Source organism: Rhea americana, unplaced genomic scaffold, assembly GCF_003343005.1.
Source record: "Rhea americana isolate MKP2758 unplaced genomic scaffold, rheAme1 scaffold_518, whole genome shotgun sequence".
Taxonomy (NCBI): domain Eukaryota; kingdom Metazoa; phylum Chordata; class Aves; order Rheiformes; family Rheidae; genus Rhea; species Rhea americana.
This window is the reverse complement of record NW_028186666.1, coordinates 133,052-154,908: the sequence shown is the minus strand read 5'-3', so window position 1 is coordinate 154,908 and position 21,857 is coordinate 133,052. Positions and strand designations below refer to the sequence as shown.

At 41.1% G+C, this 21,857-nt stretch overlaps 1 protein-coding gene across 7 annotated transcripts; it reads left to right on the top strand.

Moving 5' to 3' along the window:
- Positions 1-302: 302 nt before the first annotated feature.
- STX11 (syntaxin 11) lies at positions 303-18,119 on the top strand. Of its 7 annotated transcripts, none has more exons than XR_014897432.1 (4): positions 303-433; positions 10,780-10,905; positions 11,456-11,543; positions 12,116-15,049. XR_014897432.1 is itself a non-coding variant. In XM_085318090.1 (4 exons), the coding sequence occupies exon 4, from the start codon at positions 15,061-15,063 to the stop codon at positions 15,922-15,924; it is 864 nt and encodes a 287-aa protein (XP_085174216.1). In that variant the 5' UTR covers positions 313-433; positions 10,780-10,905; positions 11,456-11,543; positions 15,056-15,060; the 3' UTR covers positions 15,925-18,119. The 7 variants fall into 7 exon arrangements, 5 of the variants coding, with proteins under 5 accessions (XP_085174216.1, XP_085174218.1, XP_085174217.1 ...); XM_085318090.1 differs by lacking the exon at positions 12,116-15,049 and adding an exon at positions 15,056-18,119 and having other exon boundaries at positions 313-433; XM_085318092.1 differs by lacking the exons at positions 11,456-11,543; positions 12,116-15,049 and adding exons at positions 1,081-1,257; positions 15,056-18,119 and having other exon boundaries at positions 313-433.
- The last annotated feature ends 3,738 nt before the right edge of the window (positions 18,120-21,857 follow it).

Genomic DNA, 21,857 nt, shown 5'->3' with positions numbered 1-21,857 from the left:
ATGCGAGGGCCTTGCACAAGCGCAACCTCGGCCCACCCACGCTTCCCAGCACCGACAGGGCGGGCTTTCCCCCCTGCTGGGAAGCGGTGTGCGCCGAGCGCCGCCCCGAGGGGCCGGGGGGGGGAGGAGGAGGAGGAGGAAGCTCAGGGGGCTGCGCCGCTCCGCTCCGCTCCGCGGCCGCCCGCCCCTCGACGGCCGTGATGGACGGCCCGCGGGGCGGGGCGGGGCGCCGCTATGCAAATCGCCTCGCCGGCGCAGCCAATGGGCGGGCGCGGCGAGCCGCGGGGGCGGGACGTCCCACGGGGACTAGCGCTGCCCCGACGGCGCGGGCGCTCCAGCGACCCCGGCACTTCAGGAGCAGCGCGGGCCGGGCCGAGCCGGGCCGAGTCGAGCGGAGTCGAGCCAAGCCGCCCTGTCCCGTCCTGTCTGGGCGGTGAGTACCTGCCAGGGCATGGGGATTGCGGGGGAGACGGCGCCTTCCTCGGGGGCAGGGAGCGAGTTGCGACTGAACTTCTTCCCCCGACGGGCACGACTGCGTCGGCAGCGAGGAGATGCTGTCGGCTCCCGGCACCGGAGCCCTTTCCGCACCCCCGAGCTCTGCTYAGCGCTCAGCATCGGCCGGAGCCCCCGGCCCGGCCCGAYCCGACCCGGCCCGTCGGGGAGAGGGCGACTCTGGGCCGGGCCGGGGCCCGGGCATTCCGGCGGTGGCGGTCAGCCCCATGCCTTTGCCGTCGGGGAGGGAGCCGGTGCTCGTGCGATCCCTTGCGCCCAGCCTAGCCGGCAAGCGGGGAGGAAATGTGGGGTTGTCGGAGCGCTTTGCAATACGGTTTTGCGTAAGAGTAAGCGAAACTGCCCCTTTTCAGTACTGCCTCTCGGCCGTCGCTGAGGGGAAGCTGTAGGGGAGCCCTGTTGCTGTCTGAAGCTCCGCAGCTTTAGCTGCTGTGTTACAGCTGTAGCCACTCCAAGAGGGGAAAAGGGATTGCTGTCGGTTTTTCATGGTGTGCCAGGATGAGGAAAGAACAAAGGCGTTTGTAATGCCGAGCCCCGAGGGGATGTCTCCAAACTGATCTCTTCCGCCAGGCCGAACGGCTGTCTGAATTTCCAGCTGCCTTGATGCCTGACTGAAGAGTCACGCTTCGTTCAGAGTTCGCATATGTCGCTATGGTTAGCTCCTGACCGGACTTCGTGGATAGCTGGTTTTATACACAAAGTGTGATGGCTTTTCCTCCTTTATTGGGCATCAGAATGGCCAGATGTGTGAGTGACTGCAAAAGTAATCATTCTTTGATTATTTCCTATTAATTGATACTAATTTCCTTTCCTGCGAAGACGAATTAGTACTCATGTACGCTTGAGATAACTGCATGCAACTGTGTGATAACAGGAAAGGAAATGACTACAATAACAGCATTGGCCTAAAATGGACATTCAAACTCCTCGTTCCTGTTCTTTAGACAGTATTTTTCGAACCTCTTTTAAAGGTTTTTTAAGGGATCRAAATGAGAATATGTGTCTTGAAAGTGAGAGTACAACTTAAAAGATACTGTTTTCCTAATAATAGTGTTACTTGCTATTTAAATAGTTTAGTATATGGAAGTGGCATGACTTCAAGCTGAGCATAATTTTTCTTCATTCAGAAGAACCGACTGAAGTTAGACCACTAAGCCCTAATGGCTTAGATGCCCCTTGCCCCCAGCACCATTTTCTCATCCCTGTTTTTTTACATGTATGTTTTTTTACAGTGTATGACCACTGCTTTGAAACTGAATTTGCACATTAAGTCATACRGCAAATACATCTGCTTTTTGACTGAGACTAAAACTGCGAGTTAACCTCTGTTGTCATAAGAGATCCTTATCAAGAAAACAAGCACTTTCTGAAGCTCTCTTGACATGTTGAAAGGGGGATAGTGTGATAACAGTAACTTCTGGGCACTGAAAATAAACATGATGAGTTATATATTACATCACATAGCCTTGGAAATTTCTGATATTGTGAGGTTAGGCTCCATATCTAACATATTTTATTTTTTTTTTGAAATAGTTTTTCTGTTTTGCCCTATACTGGTTTTGGAAAGTGAAAGGGAACCTTTTGTGAGGGAAAATGCAATGATAATATAAGAGTAACCAAGATCTGCTTTAAAAGGAGAAATGCTAGTGGCCACTGGTGCAAAAATAGTAGGAAGCAAAGAGAATCTACTGAGTAAAATAAATTACCAGAGTTCTTCCTTAGCATGCATTTACACTGCGCTAGCTGTGCAATGAGACAGGGAGTGAGAAGGAGTTTAACGAGCAGAAAATCATGCAGACATAGGGTTACAAAGAGATTTTAAGACATTATCTAATCCATTGTGGTGCATCATAGCAGTGCATGTAAACTAGACCGGAAAGAGGATTTTTTTTTTAGCTTATCTTTATTCTTTAAAGAAAGTTCCACAATGTTCTCATGGAGGACTGGTCCAATTTTCAGCTGCTCTCCCAGTAAGAAGGTGTTTTCTGCTAAATCTAATAAGTGATCAACTGGATTATTTTGTGTATTTCTAATGGGAAAAGAGACATGGGAACAAACTGATCATTTATCTTCTTATAAACTTGTTTTATATACTAGAGTTCCGTGTCTCTCATCTTGGTTGTCTACATGAAATAATTAGTAGACACTCTCCAGTATTCTGCAACGTTCTTAGTTTCATATCTGGTATTGGATGTAGTCTTCTAGTTGAGGCCTTGCCTATGCCAAGCAGTGCAGAATCAGTACTTTCCTTGTCATCTGTTACATAAGGTGGATTGAGAACTGGCTGAAAGGCAGAGCTCAGAGGGTTGTCATCAGTGGTGTGGAGTCCAGTTGGAGGCCTGTGGCTAGTGGCRTCCCCCAGGGCTCAGTTCTGGGTCCCATCCTGTTCAACGTTTTCATCAATGACCTSGGATGCCAGGTCATCAATGAGCGGATGGAGTGCCTCCTCAGCAGGTTTGCTGATGATACCAAGCTGGGAGGAGTGGCTGACACACCTGAGGGCTGTGCTGCCATTCAGAGAGACCTGGACAGGCTGGAGAGCTGCACAGAGAGGAACCTCCTGAGGTTCRACAAGGGCAAGTGCAGGGTCCTGCACCTAGGGAGAAATAACCCTAGGCACGAGTACAAGCTGGGGGCTGACCTGCTGGAGAGCAGCTCTGCAGAGGAGGACCTGGGAGTGCTGGTGGATGACAAGTTGACCATGAGTCAGCAATGTGCCCTTGTGGCCAGGAAGGCCAGTGGTCTCCTGGGGTGCATTAGGAAGAGTGTTGCCAGCAGRTCGAGGGAGGTGATCCTGCCCCTCTGCTCAGCCCTGGGAAGGTCTCATCTCGAGTACTGTGTCCAGTTCTGGGCTCCCCAGAACAAGAGAGACATGGAGCTACTGGATAGAGTCCAGCGTAGGGCTACGAGGATGATCAGAGGGATGGAGCACCTGCCCTGTGAGGAAAGGCTGTGAGAGCTGGGCCTCTTTAGCCTGGGGAAGAGAAGACTGGGGGGGAGGGGGATCTGATCAATGTGTAGAAGTAYCTGAAGGGAGCAGGGGGTCAGGGACAAACTCTTTTCAGTTGTCGCATGTGACAGGACAAGAGGCAACGGGCAGAAACTGAACCACAGGCAGTTCCGCCTGAGCGTGAGGGGGAATTTTTTCACTGTGAGAGTGACGGAGCGCTGGCACAGGTTGCCCAGAGAGGTTGTGGAGTCTCCTTCTCTGGAGATCTTCAAGGCCCGCCTGGACGCAACCCTGTCTAACATGCTCTAGGTGACCCTGCTGAGCAGGGAGGTTGGACTAGATGATCTCCAGAGGTCCCTTCCARCCTGACTGATCCTATGATTCTATGATTCTATTCTATAAGGCACATCAGCTCAGAATGTTTTTTTGTTTTTGTTTTTGTTTTTGTTTTTTTACAATAGCATGGTATTGTGAACTTTTCTTAGTTTGCAGTCTGGTATAACTCTGATGATCTCCTGCTACCAAACTAGCTTTCCATATTTTCTATTTTCTGTCTATGTAAATAATATCATCTAAATATGCCATGCCAGGCTTGTCTCTCTATTGAATTTTSTTTTATTTTTTTAATCAGTTTTCTTATTTATCAATATGATTAAATTCTAATTATTTCTCCTCTGTCTGTCACCAAATGCTTGTTTGTGTCTGTTTCCAGTCAGTGTCATCTGCAGACTATATAGGTTTGTGCTTGATTCCATCATCCAAGCTGCTAATAAAAAATATGGATAACCTCCTAGTTTGACAATGTTGGCATATTCAAAAACAGTTATGATGGTTAGAAGATAACTGGTGTGTCAAATATGAAAATGCTTGGCCAGCTAGCCCCTCTATTATCTTTTATCTGGCCTATCAGCTTCCTTTGACTCTTTGGTCATCCCTGGGATGCAGGGATGACAAAACATGGTGCAGAAATTGCTGAGGTAGTGTTAATTGAGTCCAACAAACTCATCTCAGCACAGAATGCAGGATTACATTTTTATGCAGTTTTGCAAAGAAGCTTTTCCTGTTTACACTTGCATGTTGGGCTGCTCCCTGAGACTTGGCCTTCACGTGAGCCATCTCTGATTAGAAGCAGTGTTATTGAAGAGTGGCTGTGCTGCTCCTGATTAGAGCTGGCTCATGGGAGCCACTTCTTGGGGAATGGTATGTGAAACTATTACTATGGTACATTTTTTGTATCTATTTTGGTAGCTTTTGCTGATTATGTCAAACATCATGATATCTCATGTAGTCTACCAAAGTGTTTGGCACTTCTGGCCTAGACCATATTTCTGTAGTTTATCACGGAGGGAATGATATCACATGTCTTGACTTCAGTAAGGCTTATCATATGTGCAGCTTCTGCCTTATCTACTGTGCCAGTCAGCCTGTCAGAGAAAAAAAGTTGGATTTGGTTTGATGTGAAATTATTCTTGATAAACATGTTGACTGAACCAAGAAAGCACTGAAAGCTTCAGCTTTTTCTGCTATATGTCATTTGTGCCATATCCATGTTAGTAACAAATTACTTCTTTCTTGAAAACAAGAATAAAGCCTACTCGAGCTTTGTATATGTCTGGTCAGGAAAAGAATCTCCAAGTAGCACTGGCCAGCATATCCATAATTACATTTGTACTTTGTCTCAACTTCACTGGTACTTTGAACAGGCCTATAAACACCCATGGGCTGCTAAGTAATGTAGAGTAATTGTCTAAAATCTTCCAGTGCCTGGCATGCGCACAGGTTGAGGATATGGGTCGGCATGTGTGGCTGTGGGGATCATCTCCTTATCAAAACTGTTTTGGTMCTGTTACAGTTGTGTAGATTTTACAGTAGAACCCAGAACTGAGCCTCAAGAGTACTGATCCATTTGACTAAATACCAATTAAAATAATCTCTTTTTAATGTCAAAGTTTCTTTTTTGAGTGGAGTACTAGATCTCAGATTTTAACACTATATTATGAGCTGTAAATATGTGTATATTTACAGGAGTAAATGCTCTTCTGTTAATTTAAAATGTCTGTAGAACATGTTGTTTCTGACTGATGATCACAGGCAACCTCGTATTTCTACTCAGATGCCAATGTAATGTCTTAATCACTTATAAATACCATTGTGTAGTAGCAGTAGTAGTTATACAAATGCRGTATGTACATAGCTATTCAGTTGAGCCAATCTGTTTCGGAGAGGCTGAGGTGATTAATTAGATAACGTATATACTTAAAGCACTATAATAACAGCACCRAATGTGAGTGCATAGTCTGGTTTCCTCGCATAATGACTCATAATGATACTGAATGGTAGTAATTGCCAAGAAATGCATGGATAGCTGTCTCATTGGTTATGCGAGTCTTTGTGTGTTACTATTTGCAACCCTGTAATGTGCCTGATGAGGTGTAGTACACACTCCTCTTGTCTCCAGCAAGGCCAATTTTACCTGAAGACTTTAATTTTGCCTATACTAGGAAGAAAGGATATACTGTTAAGTGTCTACAGTACACTAAATTACTGAATGGAGAACTATGGTGGAGTTTTTTTCCCCTTCTGCTAAAACATAATCACAAACATGTTCATCTATTCTTTATAATACCATTATGTTTTTAAAAAGCTGTCCACATTAAAACTGATCCGAACTTGCAGTTCTCAGGGATCCCACTTACTTAGAAGATTTTCAAAACTTAAAAATTGCTAACTATATTCTGTGTCTAGTACCCTTTGTGAAATGAAGTAGATAAATTTGAGATGTGCATTAGTCTTTCCTGTCCTTAACTTCTACTTCAATAGAAAAGCATGATCACTGTTCAAGAGAGTTAGCAGTTTCAGGAAGGAGTTCAAATGATATGTGTGAAGATTAACACTTTTTAATGTGCCATGCAGTGAAGATGAAGAAAACTTTCTGGCTACTACACTGGCACTGGCCTCCACAGACAAACGGAAACAAATGTAGTTGCAATTTCTCATCAGTATGACTTATGAGAAGAATGCAGGAGAAGATACCAAGAAGCCATCTTATTGCCTGTGCAGGATTGAAAACACGCAGTGGTGGTCCACAGCTCATCCAAGAAAATCTAAACAACTCAGCAAATGCTAGCAGTAAACCCTTATACAAGAGACTGTCCTTCTCCAAAGCATCTACTTTGTATGTGCTACTGTATAGTAACAAGAAGCTTAAACTTCAGGTTTTTTGCCTGTGTCTTCAAGAATATGTGGAAAATGAAATGGCTTTCATGTGTGCATTTAATGTATGTCAGCAGCTCCTTCTTGTTTTGTTAATGGTGTCTGGAAAACCTGATAACCAGTCTATGGAAAATACCAAGATAGGTAATCTCCTGCAATAGTCTGGAAATTATGAGATGCATACTAGATTCTGGAATATATAGCATGCTGTGATGCAGCAATTGAGAGTTCCTTTGTACTGRAGAGATCCAACACTGTTAAAGGTGGACAACTCGAAAAGGAATTACAAAAGCAGTCAATATTCAAGCAATTATTGCCTCATTACATTGTGCTAGAGGCAACAAACTATTTGAATATTACTTTTTTCAGTGAGACCTTTTTAACTAGCCTTCTTTGTAGGAAAGAATATATCAGCTTGTAATAAACTTRTTCTGGTACAAAAAGCATGTAGCTAAGATCCTAGTTGAGCTGATGGACTAAAATACATGGCTGATTAATTATGTGTATGTCCTTTTAAAGACATCTCTATAAGAAAAAAACTAAATAGAATCATGCTCTTGAAGAAGAGAAAAGAGAAGTTGCCGGGTTCATGTAAACTTTTGAAAGAAACTGCCCTGAGACATTTGCAATTTCGTATGCTTTCCACCAGTGTGATCAAAAGTGTAAAAGAGGTATTTTGCTGTAAACAGGCTTTGACTACAATATAGAGGGGATAGGGTTTAATATTCTTCAGATATATTTGTCACTTCTTGCTAGTTTTCTGTAGCTTTCTAACTGGTGCTTCAATGTTAATGGATATCTTTTCAATCCTGAATACATTCTGTATATTTTTAAACATTGTCAAACAGAGCAAGCTCAAGAGAAGATGATAGCTTTCTTTCTGTGAGGCTAGAAAAAGATTTTGATGTGCTGATCTCTGTCACAGTTGTTAATAGAGGAGCAGAATATACAGCTGTGATCTTAAAACAGCTGCAGAAGGCACGGTGTCCTAATCACTGGATTATGACTTTTGGTGTTGCCTAATGCTCTTGTAGATGCAAAGCAAAAAAACAGAGAAGCAATTTGAGGGAGTCAAGCTTACAGTTACACCAGTGATGAAGGGGGGGAAAGTTGTCTGAAAAGATGATGATCATTCTGCTGTAAGAGTCAATTAGAAGCTTTTTTGTCAAGAGGAAAACCTATTGCAAACAGCAGTCAGTTCTCCAAGTTAATGTTGTCTGATCTATTATTGGAAAATAGATATGAGGCAAAATGATTCAATACGAGAAAAGTGGTTGTTTCCAAACCAGAAAGATGCTAGAAAATAACAAGTAAATCTGATACTCCATCCCAACTGAAAAGCTTCAGTTGTATTTAGCACTTGTTTTTTCCTCTAAATGATTCAAACTTCTATTCAGCAGCAGCAGATTATTTGCCTTGCACCTGAATGTGCTAGGCTCAGCCAGTCCATCTGATGACCATCAGTACTGCGTGGTCCATAAACAGCACAGGAAACTACTGAAGCGTGCTGATACACAGTTGGCTCTGATGTGATTCTGCCTGTGAGCAGGTTATTTCCTAATTGTACAGCGTCACATCTCTCATGTGTCATGCAACCAACAGCATGTGTCCCTCRGAGACAAGATACTAGACCAGGTGATCCATGTGGGTTCATAGTGGAGCAAGAATTGCCTTTTACCTTTGGATGGAGAGGGGAACTACAGGTGAAAGAAATGAGTTACAAATGTCTGGTTTTGAAATACCCGTTTTTCCTCAAATAGGCCAACTGAAGTAACTTTCATCTTGTAAGGTCTTACTCAAGGATGAAAAGATTACTGCCTAGACTTAATCCACAAATTGGTATTAGCTAGCAACTGCCTTACGTGAAGACTATAASAAGAAGTGTACASTGGCTTCCTTCCCTGCTGCTTGTGATATAAATGTGAATGCTATGCTGAAAATCCTGGGTTATTTCACCATGTGTCTCCAAACGTGCAATAGAGRTACACAGATGTTAATGCTGAAACAAATGTAGGTGTGCAGCTAGCTTGTTTTTGTAGAAATAAGATAGTTCTACTCAGATAACAGCATGTAAACATTAGCATATTGGAAATAAATATTTGCAGTAATATGCACAACATGTCATTCTTACTAAATTCTATTACTGCAAATGGCTTATTTTGTCCAGTATTTTATATTACAGGAGTTCAGGAATCCTCTTTGTATGTGAGGCTATTTGAAAGGTTTTTTACGTGTGTTTGAAGTTTTTTACTTTCAAAATGGAGCTGCTTTTCTGTCTGAAGTCAGATGTTTCATAGAGGTGTGTATGGCTTTAGTCTTACTGCGACAGGATTGTCTGCATCCTTCTCATGCATCACAGGAAAGCTATTCATAGGGGTGATTAATACCAAAAAGTAGCTTGCTAACATGAAGAGATGAATATTGAACATGTCCTCAGCTGACTATACTTGGTGGGTATCTGGCTTCAAAGGTGTAATCCTTGCAGTCATAACCTAGGCTATGATTTCTCTGTGTGTGTGTGTGCGTGCATGTGCACATGCACAATGATGAGTTGCATAAGGAACTTGATTTTTACAAGGACAGATTTATGTAGCTAAAAACCACAAACGTGGAAGTACATGTTCCAGTTCAAGTATCCACAGTATTTTAGAAGAAAATCAAACTGACAGCTAGCCTATTAAAACACACCCTCTCAGACTTAAGGTGTTTATACTCTTCAAGTGTTATTCCAGAACGCAGAGTAGCTGGTGCCCTGAAATTGTAATGTGAGAGATAACCCTGTGCAAGAAGTTGAATATGTTTAGCTCTTACACTCCAATCATCAAACTTTTAACCTAAGGCTGAATCATAGAATCATAGAACAACCTAAACTCGAAGGGACCCCTGGAAATCATTCRGTCCAGCAATGCYCCTTCAAAGCACATCCTGTTAGACATGTCCAGTTTTGACTATGGCCAAAGATGCAGATTCCGCAACTTCTCTGGGCCTCTGCTCCATGGTTTATAAAACGTGGGCTGATTTCTTTGTTTTCCCCAACTATTTGGTCAGATTTTTTCTTGTTCCCTCTTGGATTCAATGCCTCTCATGCTGTCACTGTGTGCCTCCAAGAAGAGTCTATACCCCCACATTAAGTAGTTGCAGACAGCAGTAAGATCTTCTTTGAGCTTTCTGTTTACCAGGCTGAACAATGTCAGCTCTCAGCCTTTCCTCACATTGAAGGTGCTCCAACCCGTTGACCAGCTTGGTGGCCTTCGCTGGACACACTGTAGTGTGTCCATGTCTTTCCTGCACTGGGGAGCCCTATAGTGGACACTGCACTGCAGATGTGGTCTCTCAAATGTCAAGTAGAAGGGAGGGAATCACTTCTCTCGACTGGCTGCCTRTGTTTTTGCTAATGCAGCTCAGGATGCTGTTGGCCGCCTTTGCCACAAGGGCGCATTGCTGGCTTATATTCAACTTGGTGTCTACCAGCAGCAGCCCCAGGTCCTTTCCAGACAGGTTGTTTTCCAGTCAGTGGGCCACAGTTTGTACTGCTGCTTGTGGCCCTATATTAGGAACAGCATTGCCACTGATTTTAAAGAATGAGTGCTGAGCCTATTCCTAGCAAATAGTGATGTCTTATGTATTAATATTTTGCTGTTTTAATTACAAGCAGCACTATCAACATATAAATAAATGTAATTAAACTTGCCTGATTGACAACAGCATCTAATGAAGGAGATCAACTTTTCTAAACACTGATCAGTTAAGCTGAATTTTTTCAGCTGCCTAGTCGCCCCTGCTTTTTCATTGCTGTTTGTTCATCTGTTTTGGTATATATTATTAGTTCTGTTGCAGACACTGGGAATGCTCAAAAGTCCTTACCATTTCTTGGAAAGATATAGTTCCCTGTTGCTTGAAACAGGAATTAGAAATGYGGGAATATTGCTGTACTAATATTGCATTTGAGCCTGTTTTTTTCCTACATGAAAATTTAGCAAAATTTTGCCAAATTCTAAGTTTCTGAAAGCTGCAGTTTGCAAATGCCTAACATAAGGTTAACATGTTCCTTGAGCAAAACGTGTTGTCAGAAGGTTGAACTCTAAGCATGTTCTGTTCCCTTACAGGTCCCGTGTTTTGGGCAAATATTGCAAATGCCAACCTACAGGACAACYAGACATGCTCTAGCATGAAGCTGAATAGGCCTCCTCTGCAATTTGTGCTTTGTGGCCTGATACAGTGCTGAAATACAGGTAGAAAGTTATTCTCTTCCTGTTCTTTGTTCTGTCCAGGCTCTGTGTGTAGATAAGGAAGAGCATCTTACTTGAAAAGGTGAGGACAAGGTGGAAAGCAGGCTTGGGGATGCACTTTAGAAAGAGAAAGGGACAGCCTCAGAAAGAGGGGAAGAATTTGCTTATAAAAAAGTCACTGATTGGGCAGTGCTGTGAAGTCAGGCTTGAAGAGACAGAACCTGTTGGTTAAGACAAAAGTGTGGTCACTTTTCCTGTTGAGCCATTATCCTGACTGGTACAGGTCCTCAGTGCAGAGTTAAAAGAGCCTAATTACYTTGAATGTAATTTTCGGTACATGTATTCAAAAAATGCAGGCTTTTAGAGCTGAGCATTCAGATGCTGGGAAATCCCAGGCTGAAGACTGTCAGTACAACTTTAAATTCATCCCTTTGTGCATATTTAGTATTGGATCCTATTGAATCACAGCGTTTCCAAGCAATGCTGTATGCATCAATGGAGCTGAACTTGTCACAGGTTGCCTAGATTCATGTGTTCATTTGTTGATGTCCAGCTTCTTACTTTGGGATCCTAATCAGCAAAGTGCCTGAGGCCTGAAGCAGCGACTGAAGTCAGAGGGAGCTGACTTCTGAACTTCCAAGGTACAAAGAACTGTGCTGCACGTGTCTTAAGTTGTCATCATAAATCATCAAGAGTAATAGTTTTATCCTCATTCTTTCCTGAAAACCCTGTCTGTAAAATGGGCTGTTAGCACTGCCTTTCTCCAAAAGATTATTCAGAGTTTATGAAGCATTCCGATGATATCATAGGAGAAAACCCTGAAGAAATGAACAGTAGTAGCATAGTGAATGAGATATCTGGCCATAAACTGAATGACAAGTATTAAATTTTAAGTTGTAYAACTTTTATTCAGCAGATACAGATCACAGGCAGAGACTCAGAGGAAGTGACAGTACACAAGCCAGTGTTTAATTGTATCATCTTCCTGTGTGTACACAGTATTGCAGTGCAATCCGAGATTACCCTTGACTGTTCCTTACTTTTAACGCTTGACCTTTTTAATCTCCACGCTGCATTAAAAGAAAGTTAGAGGTATTTTTACAGGGATGTTATAGAATTAGTATACACATTAACTTATTACAGCAATGGTGTTTCAATCTGTGATTTATTATGCATTTGTTTCTCTACATCTGCTTATCTTTGTATTACTGAGGCCAGACTGTTTTCAGTGGAGCCCAGCAACAGGACAAGAGGCAGTGGGCACAAACTGAACCACAGGAAGTTCCACCTGAGAATGAGGAAAAAYTTCTCTACTGTGARAGTGACAGAGCACTGGAACAGGTTGCCCAGAGAGGTTGTGGCGTCTCCTTCTCTGGAGATCTTCAAGGCCCGCCTGGATGCAACCCTGTCCAACATGCTCTAGTGACCCTGCTTGAGCAGGGGGGCTGGACTAGATGATCTCCAGAGGTCCCTTCCAACCTCAACCATTCTGTGATTCTGTGATTATCTAACACTTTAAAATAGTTGTGGATGAGGAAGACAAATCACAAGATTACTTTTCTGGGGTGGGGGACAGGAAGTATAGACCTTTTCCTACAAAATTGACGTTACTGTGCAAGAGTTCTCACTCAGTGTAGTTTTCTATTTAAATGTAAACGTTCTCTTGTCCTAGAGCTCTTGCTTGAATATTGAATACACAAAAATGATTTATTACGTTTGTATCAGATTATCCATGTAAATTTTATATATTCTTGAGAGCATATCTGGATTCTAATTGTTGGAAGTTTTAGATGCCCGTCTTCCCTGAACTTTGGAACAACAAGATGCAATACAGTACCTCTGAGATCTAAACATTCTTCACACATTTTTCCAGAGAAGTGTACCACCTTTGTCAAACACAAAAAATAAGACATGATTTTTGATGAGCCAGTTGTCAAGACTGCTCTGCCTGGAGATTTTTTTTAGAGAGTCTGATGAAATGTATTTTCCCTCAAGTTTGGGGAACTGTAAGAACTTAAGTAACATAGGCCTGCCACACACACTTTTGCAATAACTTAGTTCTATATGAATGGCATTTTGCTGCTGTGGATTGTCATTTTAAGGTTTGGTCATAACAAACACTAGTTGCTGTTTCCAAATGTAGATGCAAAAAAAAAAAAAAAAAAAAAAAGAATAAACTGCTGAACACAACTCATGGCATTTCAAGGGGAGGATCATAAGCTCTAAGGAAGCCAATTCAGGAATGCAGTCAGACTAGGAACTGTGCCAGGTTTTCAGAACCACATCTACGTTTCAGGTGAAAAGCATCTGAGAAACAATTCGTGACCGAAAGGGATCCAAATAATCCTAGAATTGCTATATGCCTCTTTTCTTGTTCCTTTTCTTCTGTGCCTTCTTGAACATGTCCCACTAACTATTCCAGACGTGAAGGCTAGATGTTCTTGCAGCATTGCTTCTAGGTAAACTTCGCTGTGCAGCTTTAAAGTCAAGTAAATATGTCTTTAGCACTCCCCCCACATTTCTGTTTCCTTTTTAGATGGGAATTTTTCATCTTTGTGTTTTTGCAGCGTGAGGCAAAAAAAATGATTTTTATTAATGCTAAGGGAGGAGGTGGAAAACCTTTTATTTTCTATCATTTTCTTTGTATGATTGAGTTGCATTGTGGCTTGTGTTTTAAAATAAAACAGACTTATTTACATGTATTCCTACATGAATGCTGTTCTCTCGGGATATTAATTAATTTTCTTGGCTTGTATTGCTTGGAAAAGTGCTAGTTAAAGTTAACGTTCACTTTTTACGTAAGTATAAATGTGATCACAATCAGGATACTTCTCAAGTGTCCAATGTATATTCTGATTAATTATACCAGCCTAAGACAATGTATCTGTGATGGAATGTTTRTTTCTTCTACTCTTTAAAATATCCATCAGTCCCGTGAAACAGATTATAAATTTGCATTCTTAATGCTCGTTGGATCTAGGTCTATTATCCTTGGTGTGTTGACATGGGATTTTCTTAACTTGGAGATCCTGTGAATGGATGCATTCATAGTGGAAAGCATGTTTGTAGAGGCTTGTGAGGATATTTAATTCCCTGAAAAACAAAAATGAATCTTCTAGATACAGAGATCAAGGGGATGTCATGCTTGATTTGCATCTTAATTTAGTTCTCTTTCTTAATAATTTAAGTGATGTCATGGGATATATAACTTTTGTGATGGGAAATTGTAAGTTTCCTGTTTGCGCTAACACTTTATACAAGATTCTTGGTGAAGTTTTCAGACTTCACTTTCTATAAAGATTTTAAGTCCAGAGTTTCAAGTAAACAGCATGCTTAAAGGAGATTTATGTTTTCTTAGCATATAGCTAGTCTGTACAGATTACTTATTTTGTTGCTGTTGTACTGAAATCTGTGACCCAGTATGTCTGAGGCAAATACAGAAAACAGATCTTAATCTGTAACAGCTGGTTTACTATACTCCTTCAGTGGGGTGTTTCCATGGTACAAAAATGAAGAAGGGTTGGTTGGTTGGTTGGTTTTACTTAGAAAATGCTGCTATTACTGTGTTATTTTGCTTGATGCCTAGTGCACTGTGATTGATGATAGCATCTGAGGACCCTAAACCTGTCTGTTTTTCGAAAATACTATCTTATTGCTTTCCACGCCATTCTTTGAAACTTTTCTTTCAAAATTATATTGGTAAATGTTCTACCCTTCTTTCAGGAAAAGCAAGCTTAGAATGAAAGGACTTGTAATTTGGGGTAGTTCATGTAATGAARGGCTGACTACACATACTGGTAATTGAATGCTTCCTATCATTTGCTCACAAGTTTGTTTTTTTTTTTTTTTCCTCCAAGTAAAAGACTGGAGTTTTCAGTGATTGTGGATTGTATTACTACTCTTTTGGATTTGTTTCCAGGACTGGCTGTCTTCTCTCTTGCATTTTTTAGGTTTCTAAGCTTTGTAGTTTCTAGAAGGGTACTCTAGCACCATGGTTTTGGATTGGAGATTCATCACTATATGAAATATCATGAACAAATTTAAAATCTAGTATTTTGGGTTTATTTCATGTAGGATTAGCTGTGAACTTTAAGCATCTGTAAACCATTTTTTTTCCACTTTTCCCTTTCTTTTCTTATTTTGCTGTTTACAGGTAGGATGAAAGACCGGCTAAATGAGCTGCATGAATTTGCCAAGTTACATAACGAACAGTTTCCTGATAGTAAGGATGATGAAAATTCAGCCCATTATGGTCTCCTTTATGAGACTGATTATGCCTTGGCAACTCTTCATAAAGACATACAGAGCATCCGAACAGAAATTGATCACTTAAAAGAGGATGTCAAGAGGCTTAAAAAACAAAACAACCGCTTCCTTACTTCCATGCGTCGTCTTAGTAGCATCAAACGAGATACTAATAGTATTGCCAGAGACATCAAGGCCCGTGGAGAAAGCATCCATAGGAAACTCCAAATAATGAGAGATTTCAGTGAAGATGCAGTAACAAAATATGGTGTCACGTCCATCATCGCCAGGGTAGCAAAGAACCATTATGTTGACCTCATGTACACCTTTCAGGAAGCCATGTTTGARTACAATGCGACAGAGATGAACCAATGGGAGAACTGCAAGATTCGGATTCAGCGGCAGCTAGAGATTATGGGCAAAGAGGTTTCTGGCAACCAGATTGACGAGATGATTGAGCAAGGCAAGTGGGATGTCTTCTCTGAGAATCTCCTGTCGGACGTTAAGGGGGCTCGCTCAGCCTTGAATGAGATAGAGACGCGTCACAAAGAGCTGATGAAGTTAGAAAGTCGCATCAAGGAAGTTCATGAGCTCTTTCTGCAGGTGGCCCTGCTGGTGGAGGAACAGGCAGACACCTTCAACATCATTGAGCTAAATATGCAAAATGTTGAAGACTATGTAGGAGAAGCTAAAGAACAAGTGAAAAAAGCTTTAGAATACAGAAGAAAACACCCTCTCAGAACAATCCTCTGCTGCTGCTTGTCGTGTTGCAGGTGATTATCCTACTGAAGCTGTTGCGGACTAACTTGAATGTCTTCAAAATCTTTCCAGTGATTTTTTTTTTTGAATGACAACCCCTAGAACTGTGAGGGGTTATTGTGTGGTGCATGTTTTGTTTGTAGCCTTTTTCTTCAATGTGTTAAAGGTACTTCTATTTATGGGCTACTAGAAATGTTGATAAAACTATTTTTATATGTTTTTTATTTGAGATGTATTCTGTTGGTGTAACTGGAGGTGCTAGCATTTAGCTCTGTGCAATGACACTTATTTCAGATAGGCAATAAAGAAGAATGAATAATAGGCTGATAGCTTGGCCCAGGGCAAATAAGAAATTCCATAGAAGAACTTTATTCTTATTTGTCAAAGTGAGACTGAAAGCAGTGCAGACTCACTGCCAGTGGTGACACAATTCACCACAGATTCAGAAGTTTTCAATTTTAACTAGTTTGGAGCTTGTTTGATGCAAATACTGGAGCATATTTTGCGCTGTTCATTTGACAAAATATTGACCTGTTAGTTTAGCAGAAGACACAGAACTAGTTTCAATTTCATCTTGATTATCATCTTTCACTGGCCTTAACAAGAGTAACCTGCATGTTAAATTATAAGTACCTTTTGCTCTGTTTAAGTGATTRATTTTTTTCATTTTGAATGCCCACAACCTTGCTAGAAGCACTGCAAAATTGTGGCATCTCACTGACTCATTTTTAAATTGAGCTACTGTCCGGTACTCTTAATTTCAAAATTGCRAAGCCTTTAAGCTTCTAATATATTTTTCTGCCAAGTAACACTTCAGCCAATAGAAAAGATACATGCAGTGGCCTTCCATAGAAGCACCCATAAAAATACAACAGTTCAGAGTCTTTTGTGCTGGCACATAAACGCTTGCAGTTTAGTGGAAGGATTACCCTGTCAATAGACTTTTATAGCATTGATTTAATATTTTTTATATATTTTAAATAAATGTGAAGGACTAAATTTATTATCATTCAATTTCACTGGCATACAAAAACTAAGGCTTTTCTCTCATTGTTAGGAAATCTCCATGTGCAAAAGAGAACAGACATGTTTCTTCAGTATACCTGAAGAAGAAAGATAGCAACATTTTAATATCATTTCAATCTTTTTTTCTCTCTTTTGCTCCAAGAGGAGTCCTGCCACAGTAGGTTTGGAATGTAAGGAGGAAATAGAAAAAATTTGCAGCCTTAGAAACTACTGAGCATTGTCAGTGAAGTCTGTATTCTTAAGTTCTTGGGAGTGATTTTAGCTCCTACTTCTGGAGGTTCTCCAACTATAGATTTCTAGGTGGCCTCCTAATATGCTGTGATCTCTTGCTATCCTTTGAATTAATGCAGGACATTTTTTCAAAAGTTAGTGACTTTTATTTTAACTCTGATCCTATTTGTACATATTTTAATAAATATATTTCAAACATTTCAAATATTTTATATTTGGGAGTTTTCATCAGGAGATGTGCATAGCCATCTTTCTGCACCAATCACAATCTTTTCCATTTTGGTCTTTGGCACACTAACTTTATATGTTTAAAAAATCCCTGAACCCCACCATTTCTTACTATTTATATTAATGTAACAAAATAGTGAAATAATTTCAACTTCCAAGCTTTCATATCCTAGTGGGAAATGTTTCATTGCCAGACAGGCTTTTTCACACTATCAGTAGCTAAATAAATATAGAACATTTTTCAGAAAGTGAAAGCCTCTTTAGTTGTAGCACCTGTCTGTGGTAACACGGAAGAGTGAGAAACATTCATCTTCTAAACTAGAAGATATTTTGATATTCAATGGTGTCCTAAAGACATCGGTATTACACTTGCTTGAGAACCTCTCAAACAACTCAAAGTTCATACTTGAAGTGGGAGAAAGGAGGGTTTTGAGCTGGCACCATTACTACTGCTGTGCTGTTACTCAAGAAGACAAAGTCATTTTACTCCATGGGTACTGCCATTCAAGTCAATTGACTTGTGCATTTGAAGAGAAATAYCCTACACCTCAAAGGGTCAGAATGTGGGCATAAATCAAAGAGGAATAAACTATGTATTTTATTTGATCTGTATATTCTTGGCACTCACCAATGCTTTTGATACAGATGTGTAAATGTTTTTTGTTTTCTTTTTTGCACACATATATGTGTACAAATGCAATAAAGTATTTAACAATAAAAACTGAAAATGCAGTGTTGTACATTAAAGCAGCAATTCTGAAAGGCTTCTTATATTGTGAGTTTAATTATAAAAGCTACAGAACTAAACTGTTAGGTTGGTGAAAGGAAGTTAGACAGTGCCTGAAGAAAATGTCCTCCTAATATTTGCTGCTACGGTAAGGCAAATATATTGCACTTTTGAGACAGACCATATTTTTTTCTCATTAAAAACATGAAAAGAATGCTTCATATATTCTAATATGATTCTGTACTGCAAGGAAAAATGCAAATTTACTCTTGCAGTTCTGAGAAATCTTAATGTTTCATTATTAGAAGTTTGAAGCTTATATTCAGATCTTGTGTCCAACTTGGGGCATATGGAGAGAGTGGAAGTATGTGAAAAAACGTAATTAGAGGCCTTATCTCTTTAGATTGTTGCTGTGAGGAAGGAACTAGATCTAAGAGTCATTGAAATACCAGCTTGGAACCCTTTAGAACCATTTTTTCAGTCCCATTGTAAAGTGGAGATACTTGAAAATTTATTTCTAGTAACTAAAGACACCATTCCCTTCACTGTAAGCATATGTTTATTGCTTAATACTTGGGGGGAGGTGGTGGTTGAGTTTTGTAAGAACTCAAGTTTTACCAGTCTATGAACTTGCCTAGTTACAGTTAAACAGACTTTTCTAAAAAACTGATCACATTATAGTTGCAACAAATAACGCCACACAGGATGCGTGGAAGAAGATGATAAAAGTAGCTTGATAATACATTTACATACTAATAAATGAAGCAGCAGAATAGATGGCTTCATGCTTGCTAAGGAAAGCAGCCTTTTCATTCTTAAAGTCAACACAATTCCTATAGAGATGYAAGGAGCATACTGTATGGATTTTTTTTTCCAGTCTAGGATGTAACAAATCATATAGCTGGATTTGAAGAGGAAAGTCATTAAAACGTGAGAGGGGCTGCTGCAGCTTTTAGGGCTGCTGTTAAGTGTTTGGTTTTTTTTTTCTTTGCTACTTAAAGCAGCAGCAACTTCATGAAAGAACAAGAATACCAGATCTTTCTGATTAAGAGGAAGAAGAGCTGRCAACCAGGCACACCCTGATCCTTAAAACAGAAGAGAGCATTGCTTAAATAAAAAGAGCAAAAAATACCTTATTATAAAACATAATGGTTGGTATATAATGCTTAGGGATAAGTGGATATATGTATTACTTTTCCTTTGAAACATAGGAATTATTTTAGAGAAATGGAAGTGGGAACCTTGTTACTCAACCTGAAGGACTTAGGCTATGGGCACACTTGACTGGGCATCTTGAAGGCAAGTGTCGTAGGGAAAACTTGAAGTAAAGGTACAGCTCTTAGTTTAAGTCACAGGTAACTGTTTAAAATTTTAGAGCAGAAAACCTGAGGTTAAACTGAGGTTGAATATGATCAACTGTTGCTGATCAAATCTGAGGAAGACAACCCACATTACAAACATGCTCTTTTGAAAGCACAGCCTGAGCTACATTTTACAATTTTTTTGAAAAACAAATAGGTTCTCTTGATTTTTGAACCACAGCAGATACTTGGAAGTGGTTTGACAGAGGAAAAAGCTACATGTGGTTGTGTTTATATCTTTAGGGAAATATCAAACCTATGATTAAGATAGGAAACATAGTCATTAATGACTAACATCATTAATAGATACTGTATGTAGTGATTACAGTTAATCTATTTCATATGTAATGTGATTTTCACATGGAGCCATTTTGTTTCTGTAGTGCTACTATGTAAGAAGGCAGTCACATCTTCTTCTTTCTATCATATAATACAGTGTTTTAATGAGAGTTTAATTAAAGCCAATAGCAGCCAGCTGAATCACAAAGGATGGGTTTTTGGTTTTGTTTTTTTTTTTTTTTTCCCTTGGTCAATTCCATGGCAGGACCAGCATGCCAGGACCACCCTGTACAGTTGCTTGACTAACAATTTGTTCTTAAAAATTCCTACAGATCAGGATTCCACAGTCTCCTTGGATAATGCATTCCAGATCTAAATTCCTGTTGTTGTTAGGAAGTTTGTCTTAAAGTTTCTCTTAAATCAAGTGAAACACTGCATTCTGGTTTGTTGTTCTCTTTGTAAAATCTTCCSTTCTCCAACAAAGCTCTCAACATTTTATGCAGTTAGTTCAGTGGTGCTGTTACCTTGAAGAGAGGTTAAAAATGATCATGGCTGGGTCTAAAAGCCTTTTTAATGCAGCTGCTTTCTGAAGAGCATCTGATCTCAACAGCAGAAAACTCCGAGAGGATGTCTCACAGCATGGTTCAGCACACCTGGTCATCAAAACACGGCCCGACTCACCCTGTAAGAGAATCAGTTTCCTCTTAGCCAAGGAAGAGCRGACAGAAAGTCTTAACTGGAAAAAGTAAGTTTGCTATGTCTCTCAGAAATAATTTCAGCCAAGAATATAGAATGAGACAACCTAACTGGTGACATTTCTCTCCTAAGTGCATTTGCTCAAAGGCCTGACCATACTGAACAGGTAGCAGCAGTAGTGCTGGTCYGATGCCCATTTCCAGCAAATAATATAGTCTGGTAAATTTTAGTCAGAATTCTTTCATCAAGGGGCTCCAGAGCATGGATAAAATAATAATAATAATAATAAAAAAAAGACCATGTTAGTACCTGTTTTCCATGTACGTGAAATGTTAATAATCTGCTTTTATTTTATGTGAGAACTATTTTAATCAGAGCTAACTTAGATGCGAGCACTAACAGCTCAAGAGGCACCTGAGCATGTCTGCATTCCTCAAATTTACAGCCCAGACTCCTTTCGTAAAGAAAGACACCTACAACCAGGTTTTAAAACAACTAAGCAAGTTAGGTACCCACATTTTACTTGTTTCGATCTCTCTCAAAAGGGAGATTGCCTTTTCACAACTTCTACAGCTTGCTGGAAGTCTTCACCGTTCAGGACGCTCAGCCTGTGCAGTATCAGGCATTTGTCTCTCACCGCGCAGGGGCAGATCCAGACAGGTAGATCCCAACGCTGCCAGGTTTGCTGGGATGGAGCATGTCCGCTTACTCCTCTGGAAAGCAGCCAGCAGAGGCGGCAAGAAGAGGAGCCAGTGGGGAGGGAAGGGCGGCGATGGGTCGTTTTCCCACCTCCTCCTGAAGCTGGGCAGTTCTGGCCACTAACCAARGATGTCAGTAACACACATTTCTGTACATTTGACATACTGTGGTAATTGTGAAGGATTTTTTTTCYTCTGTGGTATTTTCCACCTCCTAAAGAAGTTGAATTAATAGCCTTGGATTTTGCTGCTTTATTTTTTTTCTTCTATTAGAAAGGGAACATAAACTCTACGAAACACGACAGCCCTCTCCCCCCGCCCCCGGCACTGCCACTCTGTAAAAAGCGGCTTGGCTGTGTGCCCACGAGCGTGCCCCCGACACAGCGCGTCTGTGTGTGTGCGCGCGCTCCTGCGTCCCCCCCCACGCAGTGCGTGGGTGTCCCAGCCTGTCCCGCCACTGGAGTGCGCGGTGGGGGCGGCTGCCCACGCCGCGTGTCCCCTCTACGTGGGACCGCGGCTGTGTGGGGCAGGAAGCGAGGAGGGGAGTGCGGCCGCCGCCCCCCCGACGCCGCGCTCGCCCCTCAGGGGCGGGCCCGCGCCAGCCCCGCCACCTCCCCCGCCGGGAGCGCCGCCTGCCGCCCCCTTCCCTTCCCTGGCGCCCGCCGGCGGCAAGGCGCAACGGGGGGGAGGAAGGGCCGCGTCCCG